The sequence below is a fragment of the Cnephaeus nilssonii genome (genome assembly GCF_951640355.1).
Source record: "Cnephaeus nilssonii genome assembly, chromosome: 8".
NCBI lineage: Eukaryota > Metazoa > Chordata > Mammalia > Chiroptera > Vespertilionidae > Cnephaeus > Cnephaeus nilssonii.
Window position 1 is genome coordinate 468,636 of NC_137079.1, and position 22,840 is coordinate 491,475.

The window sequence follows — 22,840 nt, forward strand, 5'->3', positions numbered from 1 at the left end:
CATCAGAATCACTGCAGAGGGCTCAGGAAGTCACCGTCTACAGCAGCTGCGATGTATGGTCCCCAAGTGGCAGAAAACTGAAAAATACATCAGTAAAATACAATTCTCTTTGCTAAAACTAAAACTATTTGCACATTAAACTGTGTAACTGGTCACTGGTCACGCACTGAGGCAGTTCCGTGGACTGAGATTCAATGTGACGTGGCGTGTTCCCTCCACCCTCACTCCTCTGCTCCGTGAAAGGCACGGACAGCCGAGCAGCAGAGTCCAAGAAGGCAGCCCCTCGAGTCCCCAAGGTGAGAAGAAAGCGACTTCCCACCAGTGGCCACACCCTGAGTCTCACAGAGACTGGCCAAGAGCAGAGCCCTCCCTGTTTGCTGGCCTTTGGGGAGGTGCCCTGAGCCCCCGAGCTGAGCTGCTCAGGGAGGCAGGAGGGAACGGGGACAGCTGGCCTCAGGCTTTGGGAGACGAGGAGAGGGCCTGCGAGAAACCCCGGACCTGAGACCAGCGATGAGCAGGACCTGCATGAGCCTTTGTGGCAGGCGTGCCAGGCCGTGCCGGGACCATGCAGAGCCATGCGGGTCCATGCAACAGGCGTGTGGGGCCATGCAGGGACCATGTGGGCCTGTGCAGCAGCGTGAGGGGAACATGCAGGGCCATGCGGGGCGTGCAACAGGCATGCCGGGGACCATGTGGGGGCCATGCGGGGCGTGCAGCAGGTGTGCCGGGGACCATGCAGAGCTGTGCGGGGACCATGTGGGGACCACGTGGGGGCCGTGTGGCTGGGCCCTGTGGGGCATCTTGGAAACAAGGGTAACACTGAAATTCTGAAATCTAGTCAATGCCTATGATCGTGTGTCCGGAGCTGCCACATCTAAAAACACTGAAACCTGTCACTCACATGAAGGTGCCCTGGGACAGGCTCCCGCCCGGCCTCCATGGCCGCCTCCTCAGTGAGCAGCACCCCCCTCCAGTCCCCCCACCCGAGAAGTGTGTGCGTGGGACCCTGATGGAGGAGTGCGGGCCCGGCCTGCTCCACGGAGGAGTCCCACCCGGAACCACAACCACCCCACATGTGGAGACGGGAGCGCGGGCTCCCGGGCTGTGCGGGCATGGATGCTCCGTGGAAGGGCCTGGCAGAGCTGGGTCACTTGGCCCGTGACCCTCCCTTCTCCACCCGCGTGCCGACGTGGTTCTTGGAAACGAGATCTCCCAGGCCGTGGCTGGCAAACGAGCGGGCGTCAGGGATCCCCTGGGGCTGGCGTGCGGTCCTCCCTCTGACTTTGCAGGGCCTGTGCTGTGGATCCCAGGATGTGCAGACCCGATGCCCAGGCTCCACACCCCACCCAGCACGTGGACCCTGCTCTCGGCCCCGGCCAGCCTGCCGCCACGGCTCCCCTGAAGGGGTTTCCCTGCCTCCTCCCCGTCCCGTTCCCCTCCCAGCACAGGCACTGGGACAGCCAGGCTCTGCCACCTTCGCAGGAGGGCCATGCCCACTGCCTGGCGGGTCAGCACCTCTCTTCCTCCCCCAGTGCACAGACACGGGCACAGCAGCACGAGGGCTCGGCTTCCTCTCGGTGCTGTAGGCTCTGCTGCAGACCCAAGGCCCTTCCCCGCTCCTGCCGGCCTCCCAGGCCACTCCCACCAACAACAACAGTGCTGAGGTCGCAGTCACCATGAAGCATTCCTATCTGGGTGAAGCCCGCGGACCTGGACAGAGCCCCGCCCTCCCCTCCCCACCCCCCACGCACAGTCCCCTTCCTGTTTATCTCAGAGCGGCAGGAAGAGAGTGGAAGGCCCCAAGTCCCGCTGATGCCTGTGCAAGTGATATCCGCGGAGGTTTCACCAAAACACGCTCCGCCTCAGGACTCGATGATAAGCGGGTTCCTGTTTATTCCCGCGCGAGGATGCTCGGTCCAGGCTGCTGGGGGCACTTGCGGGCCGGCGCCCTTTGGCAGAGGGCTTCTTTGTGGGAAGTGTCCCACGGCGGCACACACCCGCTCATCCCCCTCTTCTCCCCTCCGCGCCCCCAGGATCCACCTGAAGGGCCTCACGGGGTCGGCCGGCAAGATCAGCAGCATCAGCCAGCCGGGGAGCGACTTCAGCACCAAGGACGTGGACAGGGACCGGTGCATCTGCAAGTGCGCCCAGATGCTCACGGGAGGTAGGCCTTCCTGTCGGTGTGGGCCCGGGCCCTGTGGGGGGAAAGGCTGGCCATGGGTCAGCTGTGAGTGGTGACCACGTCCCCATCACAGAAGGCCTGCCCTCGGGGGAGAGGCTTGCTTCCGCTTTGTCCCTGAGCTGCTAGGCCAGGAGAGCCTGGGCACCTGGTGAAGGGCCGGTGACTCAGTCCAGGGGCCACATCGCAGAACGTAATGTAAATACTGCCCCAGAGTCCTTTTCAAAGAAACAGAACATCCAGACACAAACAGCCGCTCTGCCAACCCGCCCCTGAGCTGACCCCTGCACTCAGGTTCACCCACATTATCTGTCTCACTGCATACGAAATGGCAACAATCCTGCTCCCGTCTTCCATGTCTTAAAGTCTCATATAAGTGGCATCACACTCTCTCTGTCCTTCCACGCCACCCTGCAGGCCTGGGCACCGTGAGCTGGGTGGGGGGAGAGCAGGCGCCCAGCCCCTGGGTGCAGATGGGGGCCCAGCCCCCCCTGTTCCCCACTCACCGGCTTCACCTCAGTGAGCACCGCTTGGCTTTAAGTTTTTTCTTTTTATCTAGCTCCACTGGACACTTAAAACTTGGGGTTATATTTTAAACAAAAAGAATTCCTCAAGGGGTGGGGGGAGCCTGGATCAGTCCAGGTCACTGAGCTGGGGAACTGGAAAGGGTGTGGCTGCCAAGAGCCACCCCGAGGCCTCGGTGTCCCCGTCCAGACGTTCTGCCTCCTGCGCGTGGCCGTGGCCTCCCCACGCGTGGCCGTGGCCTCCCCATGCAGCGCCAGAGCAAAGGGGAGAAGCCTGTCCGAGCCCCGCCCACAGTGCACGGGGCACCCTCCCTCTGCGGCCCGCCCAGGGCACTCAGGACACCGTCACGTAAAATGCAGGGAATGTGCGGTGGACCGGCGGGCGGCTGCTCCCGGGAGGTGGCCCCGTCCTGACCCTCTGCTGCGCTTCGCAGGCTGGTGGTTCGACGCGTGTGGCCCCTCCAACCTCAACGGAATGTACTACCCCCAGAGGCAGAGCACCAACAGGTTCAACGGCATCAAGTGGTACTACTGGAAGGGCTCGGGATACTCGCTCAAGGCCACGGCCATGATGATCCGGCCCGCGGACTTCTGAGGCCTGCGCCCACGGCGGGGGCGGGGGCGGGGGCTGCGGCGTCCTCTACCAAAGCCCAGGGGACATGGCTGCCTTGTCCCTCCGCCCCAGAGGGAGGCGCCCGGGGCCCGAGTCAGAGCCCCCCAAACTCCCTGCTGACACCTGCCCTGCTCGGCAACCCCAGCACAGCCCGACCTTCACCTCGTGACCTGCAGGGCGTCTGCGCAGAGACGAGCTTACGCTGCAAATGAGATGATGGCTCGCAGGCTCCGTGTCACGCCAAGCACGCCGAGTCGAGCGCATCAGTGAATAACTGGAAACAGCTCCGGGCTCCGGGGTTGTCTGGCTGCACCCCCGCTCGCCTGCCAGGGCTGACGGAGGGGACGGCAGCCTCCACGCCTGGCACAGACTCAGGTTCCTGGGAGGGTCAGAGTGCCTTCTGCCCTCTCTTGAGTGCTTTAATTTTCATCTGGAAACAGCGTGTCTGCACAGGCGTCGCCAGCTGAGTTCTAAGCTAATGCTCAAAAAGATGTCAAGTTTATACAGAGAAACTCCCAGGATGTATTCTTTCATTTTATGTAAAGATTGTACTACTTGTTTTTGCTGCCTGACTGTTAACTATGAAGGTATTTTTAGTAATTAAATATAACTTATGAGGTGAGGTGACGACAGTGAACTTTTACAATAATGTTTACAATTCTGCAATCTGATTCCAAAATAACGGCCGTGCATCCTGACCAGGGGCCTCTCCCTTTCCGTGGGAGCGCCTGGGTCTGCTCTCCGGACAGACCCGCTCACCCCCGTCCCACGGGGCTCTTCCCTCCGGGGCGGGCAGGCCGAGGAGGGGAAGCCCAGACGTGGGAGGTGCACGAAGCTGTAAACTCCCTCCTTAAGTTATTTCAGGAAAAAGGTAACTTGTATTAGTACGCTATTTATAAGTGTCTACCACAAAACTTTGAAGAAGGGGTTTTGAAGCACAAAACTGAAGTCTGGTGTTCCCCTCGCAGTCGCGCGCACGTGTGACAGCGCGAGTGAGATGCTCGCCCAGGCCGCACACAGGCCCTCGACCCGGGGCTAACTCGGCAGCTGTCCCGCGGCGAGCGCGGGCCGGCGGCTCTGAGCTGGAGGCCCTCAGGCATTTGCTTTCCACCCAGTTGCCAGGCAGCTCAGCCAGATGGACAACCAGCAACTGTTCACGTCTCTTCACCATCTTCCGTCCTACCACAGCCGTGTCCCCTAGACCAGCCACAGCCGTGTCCTTTAGTTCCTCCACAGCCGTGTCCCCTAGTCCCGCCACAGCCGTGTCCCTAGTCCCGCCACAGCCGTGTCCCTAGTCCCGCCACAGCCGTGTCCCTAGTCCCGCCACAGCCGTGTCCCTAGTCCACGCTCTTCTCTAACTTATGTGGCCCCACAGGCCGCCCGCCCCGCAGCTCATCCACAGACTGGCCGGGTCGGGCGCTCCCTCGCTCTGGGTCTCCTGTTATGAACGCGAGGCTATAACCATCAGAGGCGCCCGCTGTGCGGAGGGGGGGCATCTGATGAGACTCACGGCTGGGAGGAGGGCACGTTTCCAGATCTCGGGGAGCCCACGGCTGTATGAGGGGAGCCGACACGGAGAGGTGGGCAACGACACCATCCACACCGCTTGCCCACGCAGAGCAGGCAGGTCCGACACATTTCCAAGGCGACCGCCCGGTGTACTCGGGCTGCCCGTCCCTCGTGTGAGAGCGAAGGGGACCTTGACCTTGTGCTGTTAACTCTACGCTTCAATCCCTTACATGGATTTCAAAGCCTCGCTGAGAGGACATGTTCTCTCCGTAAGAAAACGTCTATAAAGTTGACAGGAAATCAAAGCAGTCATCTCAAAAGTGAAAACAGAACCACCCACAACCTCGAAAGCCCAGCGATTCAGGGCAGCGGCCAACCTCTGTCACGGGACAATCACCCAGAACACTCGAGCGGCCAACACGCACCAAGGCTGCCGCCGATACAACCACCGTTCGTCTTCCAGGTGATAACCGTGCGAACGAACACACCGCACACACCAGTCGCCACCTGCGCAGTGCTGCCACCCAGTCACCTGGGACCCAGTCACCTGGGACCACCTGCAGGATCAGGCCTCCGCCTTCGGAAGCCAGGCCTGGAGCGTGCCTGTTCGCATCGGACACCCTGGAAACTCAGGCGGGTCGAGCCGAGTTGGGAAACGTGGACACAAAGCCCGCCGCGTCCTGCGGGCCGGCCACGCTTTTACGCCTCCCAGGTCTGTCCTGTGGGCGGCAGCAGCAGCATCGCTCAAAGCTGTGAGCGGATACAACAGGACCTTCTCAAGAACCGGCCTTTTCATTTTCGTTTTTCTGTCCTGAGGGCTTCATAATTAAGGCTTTTTGAGAATGCGTTTCTCACAATTTTTTGCAAAGCATTCTCACATTTGTTCTCACAAATAAATGGTCTCTGGATGTCTTTCTAGTTATGGGCATAACTGCTCTTGATTTAATAAACATCAGCGCGCACAGCTTTGCTAATAATAATTTCTCAAGAAACTGTAGTTGAAGTTCCCACCACAAAGTAACGCCTGACTCACCGGAGCAGCGGGAAAGGAGTCGGAGAGTTCGAAGGGCTCCTCAGAAATCCAGTGACCCAGTTCCAAAGACCACAGGACCTGCAACGGCACAGAAGGGAGCATTTTTAACATCTATTGTCAAATGTTCTTAGTGAACAACAAGCCACCTGGAAGATCGAGCAAAAACAAAACACACGGAAAACCCAGCGGCGAGTGCACACCCCCCGGATCAGAGCAGACGTGTGTTGCACCCCGAAGGGCCCCAGCACCTCCAGGCTGCACACGCGGCACATGGGTAAGGGCCTGGTCAGGTGTCATCTCGTGATGACTAGACGCCAGGGCTGCTGTCCCATGGAGGCCAAATACGACGAGAGACCCCCCTGCTCCTGGACACGGAACAGTACATTCCTTTAAAGTTACACGTCTCCAGTTTAAGGAGGCATTGTAGGCCATGCTCAGGAAAGGTTTCCACAGTCTTATTAATTAAAAAGAAAGGCACACAAATCAGGAGGAGACAGACCAGAGGCCTAAACTTAAAAAGCAACCCTTTGGTGTGTACTGTTCCCAACATCGTCTGACACTTTCAGAAGTTCCCCAGAACACACGTGAGAGACCCCCAGACGTGTGAAGAGGAAATATCTCATAAACACGCTTTCATCATCATCAGCATCAGCAGCAGCAGCATCTGAATCCACACATTTAAAAGATCAAAACGACGTCTTCATTTTGATTCAGCAACGCCTGACGCGGGAGGCTCGGGCGCCATCTCCGCTCTGTGACCGAATCCCTCCAGCCTGTTTCTACGCTCCGGCAGGATTCACAACCGGAGCCACCATGGACATCCCTGCTTCCTGCAGAGGCTACGAGCTACGTCCTTCCGGCTGAACTGCTGGTGGAGCGGGAGCCCTCCCTTTCGGGAATTCCTACAGCTCAGCACCACCTACGGGCACCGGCCTGACACATCCCCTACCGTCACCGCCAGCGCTACCCACAGGGGACGGCCATGCTGTTTCTAGAGAAAGCGCGTGTGGCAGGGAAGTCGGGCGCAGGGCATGGGGTCCGCATGCTACCGCCCAGCACTGGCCTGGGCCCTAGACACAGGAGTCACAACAGCCCTTCCCTGGCCCACGTGTCGTTCCTCTGTGGCCTGGAAGCACACCAGCCCCGAGACGGTCAGGCTCCGTGGGCGGCGGGGAGGCAGCCAGCACAGGGTGCTCCAGCACAGCCATGGGAGCCCCGCGGGGAAGCCACTGGCTGTCCAGGCAGGGGTGGGGGTCCTTTCTCGCCAAGGGCCATTTGGTTATTTATAGCATCATCCTTGGGCCATGCAACACCATCCATTGATTTGGTCAAACACTGAATGAACTCTGGCAGGGCCAGGCCAAATGATGTCACAGGCCTTATACAGCCCGTGCCCAGACGCTCTCCCTCTCCCCCTCCCCCATCCCAGTCTAGGAAGACCCAGAAAGGGTCGGCAACGAGCTGAGCTGACGTTTACACGGAGCCCCAGGGAGCTCGGCAGGCAAAGGGGCGGGGACGCCAGCGGAGAGAGGACCTCGGGCCAAGACGGCCCCTTTCTGGTGGAGTGGGGTGCTCTGGAAGAAGGGTAGGGAGACGGGGTGGTTGGGTCCGTCTGGGAGGCATGAGGGGTGCTGTTTCTTTCCCTGTGTGCTGGGGCATCGGCTCGGGGCAGGGGAATCTGAAAAAAAGCCAGGACGAGCGCCTGGGCTGGGCCCTCGATGGCCTGGGGAAGCAGCAGGCCGCGGGGAAATCTGCCTCCACAGGGAGGGCACGGGACAGGTGTGTGCTCGGGGACCCGCTCAGTCTTCAGTTGGACCCGCGGGTCCACGTGCATTTTGCCAATTAGGCCGCATTTTGGTTGTCCACCGATTTTTACTGCCTAACCAACATCTCTCACACACACACACACACACACACACACACACACACACAGACTTAGGAAGTCCAGTGAAAGGAGGTTTTATAAATTTGGAAACTCGACACTAAAGCCATGTTTCTCCCGGCTCTTTCTGGGTGGTTACAAACACTTAGAATAGCTGTTTGCCTGGCTTGTACCGGCCCACGGTCACTGACGGAGACACACGAGCTGCGTGGTTCCTCGCGGTCACAGGCTTAGCATCATCCAGGAAGCCAGCTCAGCGTGGGCAGGAGCACACGGGACCAGAGTCAGGGAGCATCTTAGGCACGCCGTGGCACCGAGTTCACGTAGAATCCACATAAAAATGCCAACCGAGTTAAACAGCCTCTGGGAAAACGTACATTCTCTGAATGTGTCCCTCCCTAAATGTTATGAAAATAAAACCATAAGACGTCGACAGTACACTTTTGGTAAGTGAATTGCATGTTTCATTTCTCTATGTACCCAAAGAAGGAGTATTTCACAGAGATAACAGAAAACACAGATCTGACTATAAGGAAATCAAATCGGAAATAAATCACGGAAAAAAGTATACGCTTTTCCCTTTAGAACCTTCACTAGCCAAACGGATTTTTACCTTCATGTTCAAATAAAGAAAGCATACTATGCAAGACAACAGTAAAGACCATGAGTGATCTTACAAATGAGAAGTTAACCCGACCTATTTCCCATCGTATGTGTGATAGGAAAGTAACTGAGAAGCTACGTACAGCAGGGTGGAGTGAAGGAATACAGAGGGTCCATCCCGTGTGGCATAGCCTGACAGGAGGGTGATTTCAGCATTCACTACAAAGGGACATGATATTCCTAACACTCATAAAGCAGGAACCTTGATGACTTCAACGAGAAACCATTATCTTGCTTGATTGTTGGAGCGATAGCCACTGATGCTACCACGTTCCATAATGTGTGAGCCCTCACTCCGTGCAGCCCAGACCGCCCCCATCCATGCTCTCCTCGCTTTATGTACATGGAATCATTCCACTTGGGGGGGAGCGGGCAGCGCTGTGATTGCAAGCCAGCCAGGAAACAGTGCTGTCGTCAGTGCAAGGCAAGGAGAGCACCCGACACGAGGAAAACCCAGTCGCCTCCGGTCACACGGCACCTTGAGCACATGCCAACAGGCAGCTAAAATGATGGGGTCAAAGGCAGGGAGAGTCCGCAGCAGAGAGGTGGCCAAGAAGCTGCTACATGGTCAGGGACTCAGAAGGCAGAGCACAGCTGGGATGCAAGTGTCTAGAGAAGGAAGGCGACAGGGAGTGTCCAGTGCCTGCTTCAGATCTCCTGAGACAGGAAGCAGGTGGCAGAAGTCGGAGAAAGGGTGTAGAACGGGAGGTGGGGCTCTCCTTCCCCAGCCCACACCCCTCGGGATGAGGCAGACGTGAAACCAGACGGAGCAAAACTGTCCTGTCGGCCTCATCCTGGACACCGGCGAGACCCTGGAGCAGGACACGGGCGTGTTCCCAGAAAAGGCAGACACACAGAGACTGACGCGTGGCCTCCCTCCACCCAACCCCCCACTCACATAGATCACACTGTCCACACGCCGCCCAGGCAAGCAGCTCACACCACGTGTCAGGGCCTGATATCCCCGTAATTTATGCCATTAGCTGCGACTCTAGAAGACAGACACGGGCCAAACCAAACAGCGGGGATTCCCGGGTCACGCTGACGACAGGCCCTGACAGCAGCTGCGCCACAGCCTCGCGAGGGCCCGTCTGGGGGGAGCGGCAGGGCTCCGGGTGGTGGTGCCCAGATAACCTGCGGGACTGGAAGATGACCCGAGGGCAGGCAGGGGTGAGAGAACTGTGTCTTCTTAGAAACCCCCGCAGCAACTCAGTGTTAACGATTACCTCAGGAAAAACCAACAAAAATTACCAAAAAGGGAACGGAATCAGCACATTATACGGCTCAGCTCCAACAGCACTCACATAAGCATCCACACAAGCATCCACACGTGTGTGTGTGTGTGTGTGTGCGCGCGCCTGTGTGTGTCCATACTCATCTATGAAACTTCACACAAAAACTATGACCACAGTGGGCAGCCTGGGGAGGGGCAGGGGAGGAACTGGTAAAAGCCATGCGGTCCTATTTTAGTCTTCCTCAGCCGTCTATAGACAATGTCCAAATACGGCCGGAGGCGTTTTAGACAGACACATGTAGGTAAAATACCAGAAGGCTATTTTAAGGGTGGAATCAGGCTGGGACACAACAGGGCAGGCAGTGGCATTTTTATTATAAGCCTCATAAATTACACTTGATTTTCTCAACACTGCACTTTGGGAAATCGCAGACTTGCAGAAGACTCGCCCAAACCGCTCAGAGCGTTCTCATCCCCCGTCCCCTGGACTCCTCCACTGTGTGCGTCTCCAACTGGCTCTTCGTTTCAAAAGCGCGTTTCTGACCAGACCCACTTGTTGAGATCTGCAAAAACCTCGTGCTGGGCTTGTAGCGGGAACTGAGGTGAAGCTACAGACCGAAAGCGTAGAAAGTACCACGTTCTCCAATTCATAGCATCTCCCCCCTCTTTATTCTGGTCTTGTTTGATTTCTTTCACAAGAGCTTTGTAGTTTTCAACAAAAAGATCCTGCAAATATTTTGTCAGATTTAAACTTAAATATTTCTGTTTCTGGGGTGTAATATAAATTGGATTTAAAAATATTAGAATTCCAGTGGTTCATTTCTCGTAGACAGAAATACAACGGAATTTTGCACATGACCTGCATCTGTAACACGGCTGGGCTCAGGCTGCTAGCTGTGGAGCTTTTCTGTAGATCTAGTGACATTTTCGATGTGATCGCGTTTCCTGTGAGTGGGCAGTCTAATCTCTCTCCCCCCTCTCGTAGGCATATATATATTTTTCCTGCCTTATTGCATTGGCTAGGCCTTCCCCAGCAAGAGCATTCAAGTTGCATGAACCACCCTGTGAGGCAGCTTCGTGTGGATTATGACGGAAGAGCATATACCCAAAGTGTCCTTGTGTACCAATTCGTGTTTCTACGGGAAGCGGAGGCTTTTTCCACTTAGTTTCATCTTGTTTTTAAGTAAAAAAATATAGATTGTTATCTAGTCCTGGTGCTGGCGAGTGGCCATGGTGTGCTCATTACCTGCCTCAACTTCTTATTCCCCAGAGAATTAGAAAATTCCGAGTGGTCAAAAGTACTACGGCTCAACATCAGTAAGTGTCCCTTTCCAGGACAAGAACAATCAAATTAGTTTTTTCTAACATTCACCTTGATTTCTTAACATTTTATTAATTTCCTAAGAACTCTTCTTAGGTGTTTAAAAAAAATTAATGTACTCACAAATAAGCAAACACTCTAAACTAAACAAGGTATACGTAAGTTTTGCCTTCTCAAAAAAAAATAAAGTTTAAAGGGAAAACAACAGATTTCAGTCTGAGTGATGAGAGAAATCTGGGATTGAAGAACAAGCAACCAACAGGGAGATTTTAGGTTGTACTTTAAAAAATTAATCACTCCAGGCAATAATGAGCCACTCCTGGTATAAAAATTACAATTGTACTATGAAGCTGATTTAACTCACTCCAAAGCATTACTGATCATGTTGAAAACATTTACGAGTATTCAGGGTTAGTTATAACTGCATTATTAAGTTTGTTCTAAATTCCTAAGTAGTCAGCTGAATCAATCACTGTTTGTGGACCTGTGTCCAAAGCACACCACCTACCATATATAATTGTTAACTTCAACAACAATATGGTACTGAGAATAAACAAATCATCTTTTTTGTCAAAGAACAGTTTAGACAGCCGCCATGTTGAACTGCGTGACTTGGCAGCCGCCATGTTGGCCACATGGCTTGCAGCTCCCCTGGGGGCCGCCATTTTGAAACAGCAAGGGCCAACCCCTCCCTTTGAATTAGCCAATCACGAAAGACTGTGCCTGAGCTCCAATCAAGAGCAAGGGACAGGTCATGTGCGTCAGGGATTATAAAGCTGAGCAGACTGCCTGCTCGGTATGTGCGCGCTTCCAGACCATGTGTGCGCACCCTTCTACGTAGAAGTAAAGATATTTGCCTTGCTACCTAGCTTCCAAGTATGTTTTGTGTTCTACCAGGACCCGACTTGGGGGGCTCGCCTTATTTCTAACAATTTGGGGGATCGTCTGGGATACTGTCTGTCGCCACAGGGAAAATGGACCTCTCTCCTGAGGAGGTGCACCCCGCTGCCAAGTTGCGGCGGCCTCAGTGAGGCGGGACAGCCAATGCCCCTGGGCCAACTACGAGTTCGGGATTGAGAGTCAGTCAGCAACACAGGAAGGGCCCAAGCAAGACCCGCGGCCATCAGGTGACCTCATGCATGAGCCAAGGCGGGAAATGGACTGAGTACTGCTTTGGTGATTGGATATCCTCGGAGGTCGGGCATATGTGACTGGGATGTGTCTTGGACATAAAGCGACTGTGGAGTTCTTATCTGTGGTTCCGTTTTCCTGCGAGGGAAGCAGCCAGAGAGGGACGAAGCAGATCTCGGGGAGTACGAGAAACCTCCAACATGGGGGGTTGAGTACATAGTCACAGGAGACCTGCCGAGGATGGGAAACAGAAATTCTAGGCCTAGGGAATACATTCCCCCGAAATAGTCCATTGGGAGAATGCTGAGGTTCTGGGGAGGCAAGTTCCCGAACCCGGGACAGAGACATTGCTCTTGGTGTAACTTTGTGTTGCACGCACCTGTTTGAGTGTTTGTGTTGATGTTTTATTTCTGTCTTTATGTCTATAAAGTAGGGACTTTAATTTGCTCTTCTATGATTTATGATTTTCTGTGCTGGATTAAAATTTTAAGATTCTAAGATTTAAAAGTGTAAAATTTGTAGAGGTTGCAACCCAGAGAAGTTCAAAAGAAAAGCCAACTAATTCCAAGCCTAACAAACCATTATCTTCCCCACCTGAGGCAAAGCAGGAGGGAAAAGGAAAAAACACAAGGTTTCCAAGTGGCAAAATGGGAGGCGGTGCTTGCTGAACTCAGCAGGGTGGAGAATTTTGCAAAATCCCGCCCAGCATCACGTCCATTAAACATCCAGTTGTCAGCGTTGGTATTCCGGGACGGGACCGGAATGAGACCAGAATGGGAACAGGACTGCGACAGGAAGCGGGTGACCCACGCCTGCTTGTGACGTCACAAACCCGCGCAGGCCAGCCGAGGCAGAACTAAGGCTGACCTTGGGGGCATGGCAGCGAGAGAATGGGCGGTTCTTGAATGAGGATGGACCACATTCCAAGGGTGATCCTGGGTCATAGGACTCCCAGCCAGATTAGCGTGTCCTTCTTTGAACAGAAAGGACAATCATAGTGAACAGCATAATTCAAATCCCTGTTACAAAATTAGTCAAGAAAATGCTTTAGGTAATAATTGGCTTTAAAAATCTCAAAGTTGTTAAGATATAAAACTTTTCAGTAAAAATCTAAAGAGGACAAGGGCAGACAGGAATGAGACCCTTGTCCTGCCTTCCCCTCCCTATGTGACTCAGGGACAATCTGAGGGAAGAGCCAAGATGGCGATTTACAATCCCAGCCTCCCCCTCAGGCTCCAGCCAGCCCTTTGGCCACCACGCCATCAGAAACTAGCTTTTCGAGTCTGCGAAAGAAGTTGGAGCAGTAAAAAGAAAGAGTTAAAGCCTCTCCTGGAAGACCCACATGGTGTAGCTGGCCAATTAGATCAATTTCTAGGCCCTCAAGTATACGTGGACTGAATTAATGTCCATTTTAGAAATCCTATTCTCGGGAGAAGAGAGAGCAATGATTTGAAGGACCGCTGTGGCGGTCTGGGAGTGAGAGCACCCGACTGGCCCTGGGGCACTTCCAGCAGAGGTAAAATTTCCAAACCAGGAGCTCCAGTGGGACCCTAACAACATGGCCCATCAAGGGCACATGAGAGACCTTAGGGAGCTAATCATTAAAGGAACTAGGGAAGCAGTTCCCCCGTCTCAGAACCAAAATAAAGCCTTTAATATTCAACAAGGCAAAGAAGGGTCTTCCGAATTTACCAAGACTAAACGATCAAATGAGAAAGTACTCTGGGCCAGACCCTGAGGACCTGTTGGGCCAAGAAATATTATAAATTACATTTGTCACCAATAGTTGGCCTGACATCTCAGGAAAGTGGCCTAGGGAAGGGCAGCACTAACCTTAGGTGATGTATCTCTAAGGAAGAATGTAGCAGTTTATGCACAACTTTACAAAGTCTTTGGTAACTTAAAACTTGGAGTTTGCTGAATTAAATAATAAGAATTATTAAATATCTAGGTATTTTAAGATGAAATATTAATCTGAATTTGCCTCATATAAAAAATCTAGAGGATAGATTTGAATCTATTAATTAAATATGTCTTGTATTTTATTTTAAATATCTTTAAAACATAAATGTATTACTAATCTGAGAAATGCTAAGTATTTAACTTGCCACCTAAAATTTGAGGCTTCTAAGAGTTAAAAGTTCAAATTAAGTTGGGAGAAATTATGTGGTGGTAAACAATGCATAAAGTATAGAAATTCATTTTTTAGAAAAGTAATTCTTGTATTTTCTCTGGAAAAATTAGTTGTACAAAATATATTGTAGTCTTTATGTGTAACATGTGTAGTAAAATTTCACCTTGAATATATTTTATTGGCCTGATAAAAAAAGAGGATTAATTAGTCCAAACAAAATTTTTAATATTAAAACCAGTTTAAATTTAATTAATGACTTTTAGAATAATTACAAAACGTGTGTTGACAAACATTAATCTAAGAAATGCTGGCTGTTTGCTTTTTGGTAATTATTGAAAAATTAAGGTTTCTAAAAGTGAAGAATTCTAATACATTAAAAAAAAAAGGTCTGCACAATTTGCTGATGGGGTGACAGAAAGAAAAAATATTGGAGTGGAGATGCTTAACCTTTTGCACTCGGATGTCGAGTGTGACTCGACACGATTAGCATCGGTAGCAGCTCTTTTTATACTCTTTGAATGTATCAATAATTTGAAATATAAAAAATCCAAATAAATAAGTTTGTATGAAAAGAAACTCCAGTTTTTTATTCTACTGCCGCACTTTGTAAAATCTGGGGTATTTAAAAAATTAAATCCCGAGTAGAATAAAGGAATCGACAAAAAGCAAGCGAGTGCAAAGGGTTAATGGAAGGACTAAGGCATGGTTATGCATTTTTGAAGGACATAGAAGATTTGAAGGCTAATCTGAAAGTGTGAAATTTGTGAAGGTTGTGTCTGTGATAAGAAAGAAAAGAGAAATGTTAAAATGAAATTGATTAAATGATACGGGCTGGTAAGCCAGGACAAGCAGAATAGAGAAACTGAAATATTAAAACAGCAGTTTGCAACCATCTAGAAAACTCTGTCTTCCCTAAATCAAGGACTCTTAACCTTTTGCACTCGGATGTCAAGTGTGACTCGACACGGTTAGCATCGGTAGCAGCTCTTTTTATACTCTTTGAATGTATCAATAATTTGAAATATAAAAAATCCAAATAAATAAGTTTGTATGAAAAGAAACTCCAGTTTTTTATTCTACTGCTGCACTTTGTAAAATCTGGGGTATTTAAAAAATTAAATCCTGAGTAGAATAAAGGAATCAAGAAAAAAGCAAGCGAGTGCAAAGGGTTAAGAGTAAATGATGTGTATTTTGTCTCCCTAAACAGAGGGTAAATAGCTTATGCCAAAGTACTCAAGGAGACTGATAACAGAAATCCAAGCCTACATAATAAAAGCCCAGCGACCGAAATGGTGAAATGACCAGAATGACCGGAGACCAGACAACCATGGCCCCTTGCTCAGGCCAGCCCCGACACACAGGGAGCAGTTAGTGGTGCCCCTAGGCAATGCGATAGGGTGTGAGTTTGATGGGGGAAAGTCAAAGAAATAGGGGGGAAGGTCTAAGGGTCTGCAGGGTTGGGGTGGTCGGCCCGGAGTAGGTTTGGAGTGTGCTGGGGAAGGAAGAGTAAGATCCGATTGGAAAATGGCTCAGCACAGTACTTTTCTCATTGCCAGCCGGGATGGCGCCAGCCGTGGACTGAATGGGCAGTTGTTTCATGACACGTTCATGGCAGTGGCAGTACTCCCGAAACTTCACTGATTCTAAATAGTAAACAGCCATCAACGTCAAAGAACAGAAAAATCCTCTCCAACTAGAGGCCCTGGACATTGCAACGTGACTGAAGGAAACACCACTTACGGAGGAGCTAGAAAAACCGGAAGTATTCGACCAGAGGATTGTGGGATTGTGGAGGATGCCTACGCCTAGAATGTGAGCCTGTTATTGCGCATGTACATAGTCAGCCCTACAGTCCTGTCTCTCAGTATTTGGACGTGACTTCTGGCGGGAAATTATGTCGATTCAGGTTTGCTGTTTCCTTGCGGCGAGGAAGATCAGAATTAAAGGTTTCCTTTGTTGCCTTGGTTTGAAGTGGAGGAAAATGGGATAGTGATGAATAAGAAACTTAGGAAATAGTGAAGGGCAGTTTGTTCAGACTGTTGAGAGCTCAGAATTACAGTTTAATTGGGATAGAAACCCTGCTCATAGCACTAAGTTTTTTGGAGACTGCCTATTAAAATATTCCTGGTTGGAAAGTGCAGAACACCACGGCCCCTCGAATACGCTGGCCCTGCCTCCCAGGGAGCAGTTAGGGGCGATGAGACGGGCAGGCAGAGGTGGTCAGGGGTAATCAGGCAGGCTGGCGAGTGGTTAGGGGCAATGAGGCAGGCAGGCAGAGGCGGTTAGGGGTGATCAGGTAGGCAGGCGAGTGGTTAGGGGCAATCAGGCAGGCAGGCAAGTAGTTAGGGGTGATCAGGCAGGCAGGCAGAGGTGATTAGGGGTAATCAGGCAGGCAGGCGAGTGGTTAGGGGTGATCAGGCAGGCAAGTGAGTGGTTAGGGGTGATCACACAGGCAGGGGAGTGGTTGGGGACGATCAGGCAGGCAGGTGAGCAGTTAGGACCCAGTGGTCCTGGATTGCGAAAGCGTGCAGACCTTGCTGAGGGGACTTCCCCCACCATGCATGAAATTTCGTGCACCAGGCCTCTAGTTAGTTATATATAATCTTTTGGTAAAACCCTTCCTAGGGTTTGAATTTTAGGAAAAGTTTTGTGTTTTTTTTAACCTGGAATTGGCTGTAGGTGATTCCAATAGGCCCTGGAATGCCTCAAGATCTTCCTACAATGGAAACTAGAGACCAATTTCTTAAGAACTGTGTACTGGCTATCTTTTCTACTTTAATCTCTCTCAGGTTAGAAGGCCTCCTGACCCAAGGCCCTCTTGAGTTTCCGGTTCATCACCATCGACCGGAAGACTACGTTTGTTCTAATCAAGATTTGGAAGGGAAGCAAGTTGGAACCCTCCTGGGAAGGCCCTTACCTGTCTTGCTTACTACAGAGACTGCTGTTCGGACTGCAGAGCGAGGTTGGACCCATCACACATGGGTTAAGGGCGGACACACCTCAACTTGAACAGCCATACCAGGACATATCCCCTTGAAACTGACGCTAAAAACTGTGAGCGGTCTTAATAACCATCATGTACTGGGCTCTATTTGCTTTAGGAATCTGGCAAATTGCAGGGGCTTACAATGTGGGCTGGAGAAATGTGTACAATCTGGATCATGCTTACCCAATTAAGTTATTGGTTATAGATAACTTGAATATTTCAGCCTCTAGGTCAAAGATTGGCTAGGACTAGATTTAGGAGTAGATGTCACAGGCCAAGATCCCCTAGGCCCATGGTCGGAAACTGCGGCTCTCAAGCCACATGCGGCTCTTTGGCCCCTTGAGTGTGGCTCTTCCACAAAATACTATGGCCTGGGCGAGTCTATTTTGAAGAAGTGGCGTTAGAAGAAGTTTAAGTTTAAAAAATTTGGCTCTCAAAAGAAATTTCAATTGTTGTACTGTTGATATTTGGCTCTGTTGACTAACGAGTTTGCCGACCACTGCCCTAGGCCACTGCCACCACCATGCGAATAGAAGTAGGACATAAGGGAACGAATGCCTGGGTGGAATGGATTAGATATTCTGTTCACGCCCTGAATAAAAGTGACTGTTATGCTTGTGCGGCAGGAAGGCTAGAGGCCCACGTGGTCCCGTTCCCATTCGGATGGACCTCAGACAGTACCAGGATGGAATGTGTGCTTGCCTTGTACCCGGAGGAAACGATCTGGGGAAACACTTCCTGTAAGACTCTCGCCCTACTGTTCCCATTCAACAGAGGTAAAGAGCTAGGACCTCCCAGAACGATCTGGCCCGTCCTCCGACGTAAACTATGCCTCCTGCCTCTCAAGGGGGGATCAGTGCTTGGAGTTTATGAGAAATGTATCCGGATGCGTAAATGGCCGAGTATCTTCAGAAGCCCATTGTGCTGCACTGTGGGTACCCCGTGCTAATGTCTGGTGTGTCATGGGGGACCCTGACTTGTGGCCTTGACCAGCAGTTGGAGTGGACCTTGCGCTCTGATACAATTGGCTATCCCTTTCCCTTTGGCATATCGTAACCTTTTTCAATGGACAGACAGACTAGGAAGGGGAGAGAGAGTCCGGGGGGCTCCTTTGATCCCCATATACACACATATCCCACTGGGGTTTCCAGGAGGAGTGCCAAGGAGTTGAAGGCTAGAAATAGACTGATGCAGGGTTTGAGTCTGTCCGGTGTTGGTGGCCCACTGTGAACAAGAATGTGGTGGATTAATTGTATTTTCTAGTACCAGCAAAGGCTTGTTAACTACACTCGAGACACAGCTAAGGGGATAGTGAGCAGCTAGATGCCAGCAGCAGGGTGACCTGGGAGAGTAGGTTGACCTTGGATACGGTTCTGACAGAAGGAGGAGGAAGATGTGTAATGTTGGGGCCAGTGCTGCACATTCATCCCTGACAACACAGCAGACGGACCGTCACTGAGCCTAAGGCACCGGCAGCTTTAGTGATGCGTGAGCTGGAGCCTGGGGCCTAGGGTCCTTTCTCTGATGCACTAGAGCGATGGTGTCCACTTCACCCCTTTGGTTAGGAACTACAGTGATGGGATGTCACATCGTCCCATGTCTTATCCAAGGGCTAATCGAAACCACATTGACCAAACAGCAAGTTAATCTTCTCCTAGACACTGCAGAGCAGGAAAGTCAATGAATGTCAGCCGAGTTTGAAGAAAAGAGTTTAAATAAAGAAAAGGGGGGAATTGTGAGAAGAAACAAGTCATCTTTTCTGTCAAAGAACAGTTTGGACAGCCGCCATGTTGGACTGCGTGACTTGGCAGCCGCCATGTTGGCCACATGGCTGGCAGCTCCCATGGGGGCCGCCATTTTGAAACAGCAAAAGCCAATTCCTCCCTTGGGATTAGCCAATCGCGAAAGACTGCGCCTGAGCTCCAATGAAGAGCAAGGGGCAGGTCACGTGCATCAGGGATTATAAATCCCAAGCAGACCGCCTGCTTGGTGTGCGCGTGCTTCCAGACCATGTGTGCGCCCCCTTCTACGTAGAAGTAAAGATGTTTGCCTGCTGCCTGGCTCCCGAGTATGTTTTGTGTTCTACCAGGACTTTGGGGGCTCGCCTTATTTCTAACAGTTCTAGGAACACTTGGGAGAACACAGCAGGTAAAGAAAAGGGGGCCCAGCCTGGCCAGCATGGCTCAGTGGTTGAGCGTTGACCTATGAACCAGGAGGTCAGGGCTCAATTCCTGGTCAGGGCACATGCCTGGGTTGTGGGCTCGATCCCCAGTGTGGAGCGTGTAGGAGGCAGCCAATCAATGATTCTCTCTCATCATTGATGTTTCTGTCTCTCTCTCTTCCTTTCCCTTCTTCTCTGAAATCAATAAAAAAATATTTAAAAGAAGAAAAAAGAAAAGCGGGCCGCTGGAGAGGATACGCCAACGATGTTCTTGGCATAAGAAGAATTTATTCTGTACAAAACATCAGCTGGTTAATTAAAACCAAATCTGACACTTAGCACCTGTGCCACAGGTTTAACCCATGGGGATCCCGTTAATTCCAGTAGTTCACAAGTCTGCTTTTCACCCCACTTCCACCACCAGGAGTGACCGACCGGGCTGTCTTCACCTGCCAGCCCTGCCACCTTCCTCCTCCAGCGGGGCAGGTGTAAGGACAAACATTTGCATTTGCCAAGCTTTTCTTTTCTACAGAAGAACTCAAACAGTAATTGCCTTTTTTTTTTTGCTATTTTAAGCTAACACCAAAATTACAGGATTTTTCTCATCAGACTTCACAGAGTCTTTGTCTCAGCTGTGAAGGTAACTGATGTTCTCAAACAAGCACCCTTAAGAGAATTTGCTACTGTGTACACGGCCTTTATTTTCTTCTAGAGGGAGGGTATGTGTCGCTCCCACAACCAGACAGTTAGTGAGCTGAGAACCCAGAACTCACGCCACTGGGTCAAACCAACCTCTACCGCTTCACAGCTTGTGACAAAAGACAAGCTAGAAAACCTCACAAGTCCCTGTGAGAACGAAAGCATCCCTGTGGTCAATGAATCGCCATGCACAGAAGTTCTACGTGGGTTGAACTTGGGGAGCAAAGACCGGGCTGTCAATGGCATAATTTTTAATAATAAATAGCGGAGCGCTTATGTCCTGGACACTGGGGCCAAAATCAGAGGAGATCTAGACTTCCGAGAAGACATACTTGGCCCGGCGAGGTTTCAAGGCAATAACATGGGTTCCAAAATAAGCCATTCCCCGTATTTCCAACCATCTCAGAACACCAAGGAATACTTCCTGTAATTCTATCGGGTTTCTTTAAAAACACAAACCTATGCAGCAGATGCAATGCTGCCTCCAAGAGGCCGCTTTCCGTCTGTGAGCCTGTAATGGAGAGCAGCTCACGCTACACAATGAACCATCTGAAAGGGCCTTCAGCGGACTCCCAGGCTGTGCAGCCACTGCTTCGCCCAGCTTCAGGGCTTCTCACTCACTGGGAGCATGCCCGGTGTCCACTGCGCACCCCCCGGACTCACCCATTGGACACGTCACACGTGCCCGCCCTGCTCCCCTGCCTGAGCAGTGCTTCCGTGTCCAGGCGCCCCAGGCCTCTGTAAGGTTCACGAACACTTACTGAGAGCGGCCTGAGCAGCTTACTGGGACACGGAAGCAGCTCAGAGGGTCTAACGGCCTCACTGGCCTGGACAAGGTTGGCATCAACAGTCACTCTCCCACCCGTTCACCGTTCAGACCCACGCACGCTGCGTGCAGTCACGGAACGAAGACACTGGTATTAGGACCGGGGGAGAGGATGACCCAGGCTACCTTGGGAAGGGGGTGCCTGGGAGAACAGGGGCTCGGAACTGAGGAAATGCTGAATTCAAGTTCAAAACTCCCCATTTCCAAGCACTGCGAGCCAGTGACTGAACCCCCAGCAACACCCAAGCTGGAACGAATTCACGTCCCGGGTCCCCAGGATGACTGTGCCCGCTGGGCATGCGCCGGCCTCCTGACAGAGCCGCTCCGAGCCCAGGAACTTTCTAGGTGAGGACCACGAACGTGGTCGGGAGCAGCCTGTCCCCCACCTGCTCGCTGCCCCCAGCACCGCCCTGGGCAGCGCGGTCCTGGACCAGCCGCCTGCCTCACCTGTGAGCTGGCAGCAAAGCAAGAAGCTGGGCCCAGCCCTACAGAATCAGGACCTGCACTTTAAAAAGTCCAGGGCTTGTGTGTCTTTAAGGCTCAGAAAGCACCACGCAGCTGGCCCCAAAGTGGCACTAAACCAGGGCCTCCACACGACCTATGTGACCACGACAGAGAAGATAAGCAAAAAAGTCCTAAAAATAAGTAGCTAGGAACCCTTTCCCTTTTTAAGAGATGTGAGCAGACAGACACTAAACCTCAGATGGAGGAGCGAGGAAGCCGCACACGGACACGGCCCATGGCAACAGCAACGCGCAGCGATGCTGAAACGGGCTATTCTGGGGTTGGCGAGCTTCGCGGCGCCCTGGCAGCCACGTCTTACATCTCACTGAGCACGGAGCAGGGTGACCCAGCCTCTCTCCAGCAGTTACATGCGAAGGCCAAGCGTCTTTATAAATAGCACAGGCTCCTATGTCCCTTATCAAAATGAAAACAAAAATAAACATACTCATTCCAATGCAACCGAGACAAACAGCAGGGGCATCCCTTTATGAAACAAGCAGAATTATTCGCAGCGACAATCGCCCAGTGTCAGGCGCTGGCAGCAACTCGGGTTCCTGCCCTTCTTCCCATGAACTTGAGCTACCCGAGCGCTTTTCTCACATGAGCACCAGGTCACCTGACTGTCCTGAGCTCTCACAAGGAACACACGTGTAAAGGACACGGCTGTAGTTTATGGTGATGCACGTTGCTTGCATGGGACATTTCTAGCTCAGAGGCCAGAAGCAATTCTAAAACTCTTTTTAAAAAGCTTTATTGTTGAAGTATTACCGATGTCCCCTATTTCCCCCATTGACCCCTTCTAGCCCACCTCACCCCCACCCGGCCCCCACCCCACGGCTGTCTGTGTCCACAGGTTATGCCTACACCCATACCAGTCCTCTGGTTGATCCCACTGTCCCTCTGAGATTGCAGCCTGTTCCAGCCTCCCAGTCTCTGGTTCTGAGATTGCCAAGTATGTTCAGTCATTTCTGTTTCCTCTCCCAGGTGAGTGCTGGCTCCGGTCCCCTGGGCCCTGGCCAGGTGAGCACAGGCAGGCGGCTCTGCCCTGAGCTCCTCTCAGTGACAGCAGCCAGGGCGGGACCCCCACCTCCTCCCGCGCCCCCAGGCTCAGCTCCAGCTCCTCAGAGCGCGGGCCTTTCCAGTACTTGCTTGTGAGAGCAGCACAGCCCAGGTTAGACGGCCGCATGACGCCGCAGGACAGTGGGAAGGGTCGGCGGTGACGTCAGAGTGGCCCCCGTCCTACCGAGGAAAGGCCTGCACTGACTGACAGACTCAGCACGCACCTGCCGGACTCACCGGGCTCAGACCCCCTCTCCTACCCGACACAGGCTGACACGCCCGCCCCAGCTCCATCTCCCAGGCCCGGACTCCACCCCAGGGGGCAGGAGAGGCGGGTCACCCTCCCCCGGAGGCCACGCAGAGCACGCGGGAGACTCCCAGC

The 22,840-nt window shown here is 52.1% G+C and overlaps 2 protein-coding genes across 4 annotated transcripts in view; one reads left to right on the plus strand and one right to left on the minus strand.

Annotated features, from left to right (window-relative positions):
• The window catches only part of ANGPT2 (angiopoietin 2), a 44,083-nt gene extending 40,145 nt beyond the window's left edge, over positions 1 to 3,938 (plus strand). Inside the window, exons 8-9 of the mRNA XM_079779012.1 lie at positions 2,034 to 2,164; positions 3,138 to 3,938. Of these exons, the coding sequence (XP_079635138.1) occupies positions 2,034 to 2,164; positions 3,138 to 3,298 (292 nt within the window). The 3' untranslated portion in view covers positions 3,299 to 3,938. The remainder of the gene's footprint in view (positions 1 to 2,033; positions 2,165 to 3,137) is intronic.
• The window catches only part of MCPH1 (microcephalin 1), a 106,643-nt gene that overhangs the window by 61,675 nt on the left and 22,128 nt on the right, over positions 1 to 22,840 (minus strand). For 2 of the 3 annotated variants that reach the window (XM_079779009.1, XM_079779011.1), the window contains one exon: positions 5,859 to 5,936. In XM_079779009.1, the coding sequence (XP_079635135.1) occupies positions 5,859 to 5,936 (78 nt within the window). Of the gene's footprint in view, positions 1 to 4,063; positions 5,644 to 5,858; positions 5,937 to 22,840 lie in introns of those variants that run through there. The other variant, XM_079779010.1, reaches the window with a different exon arrangement.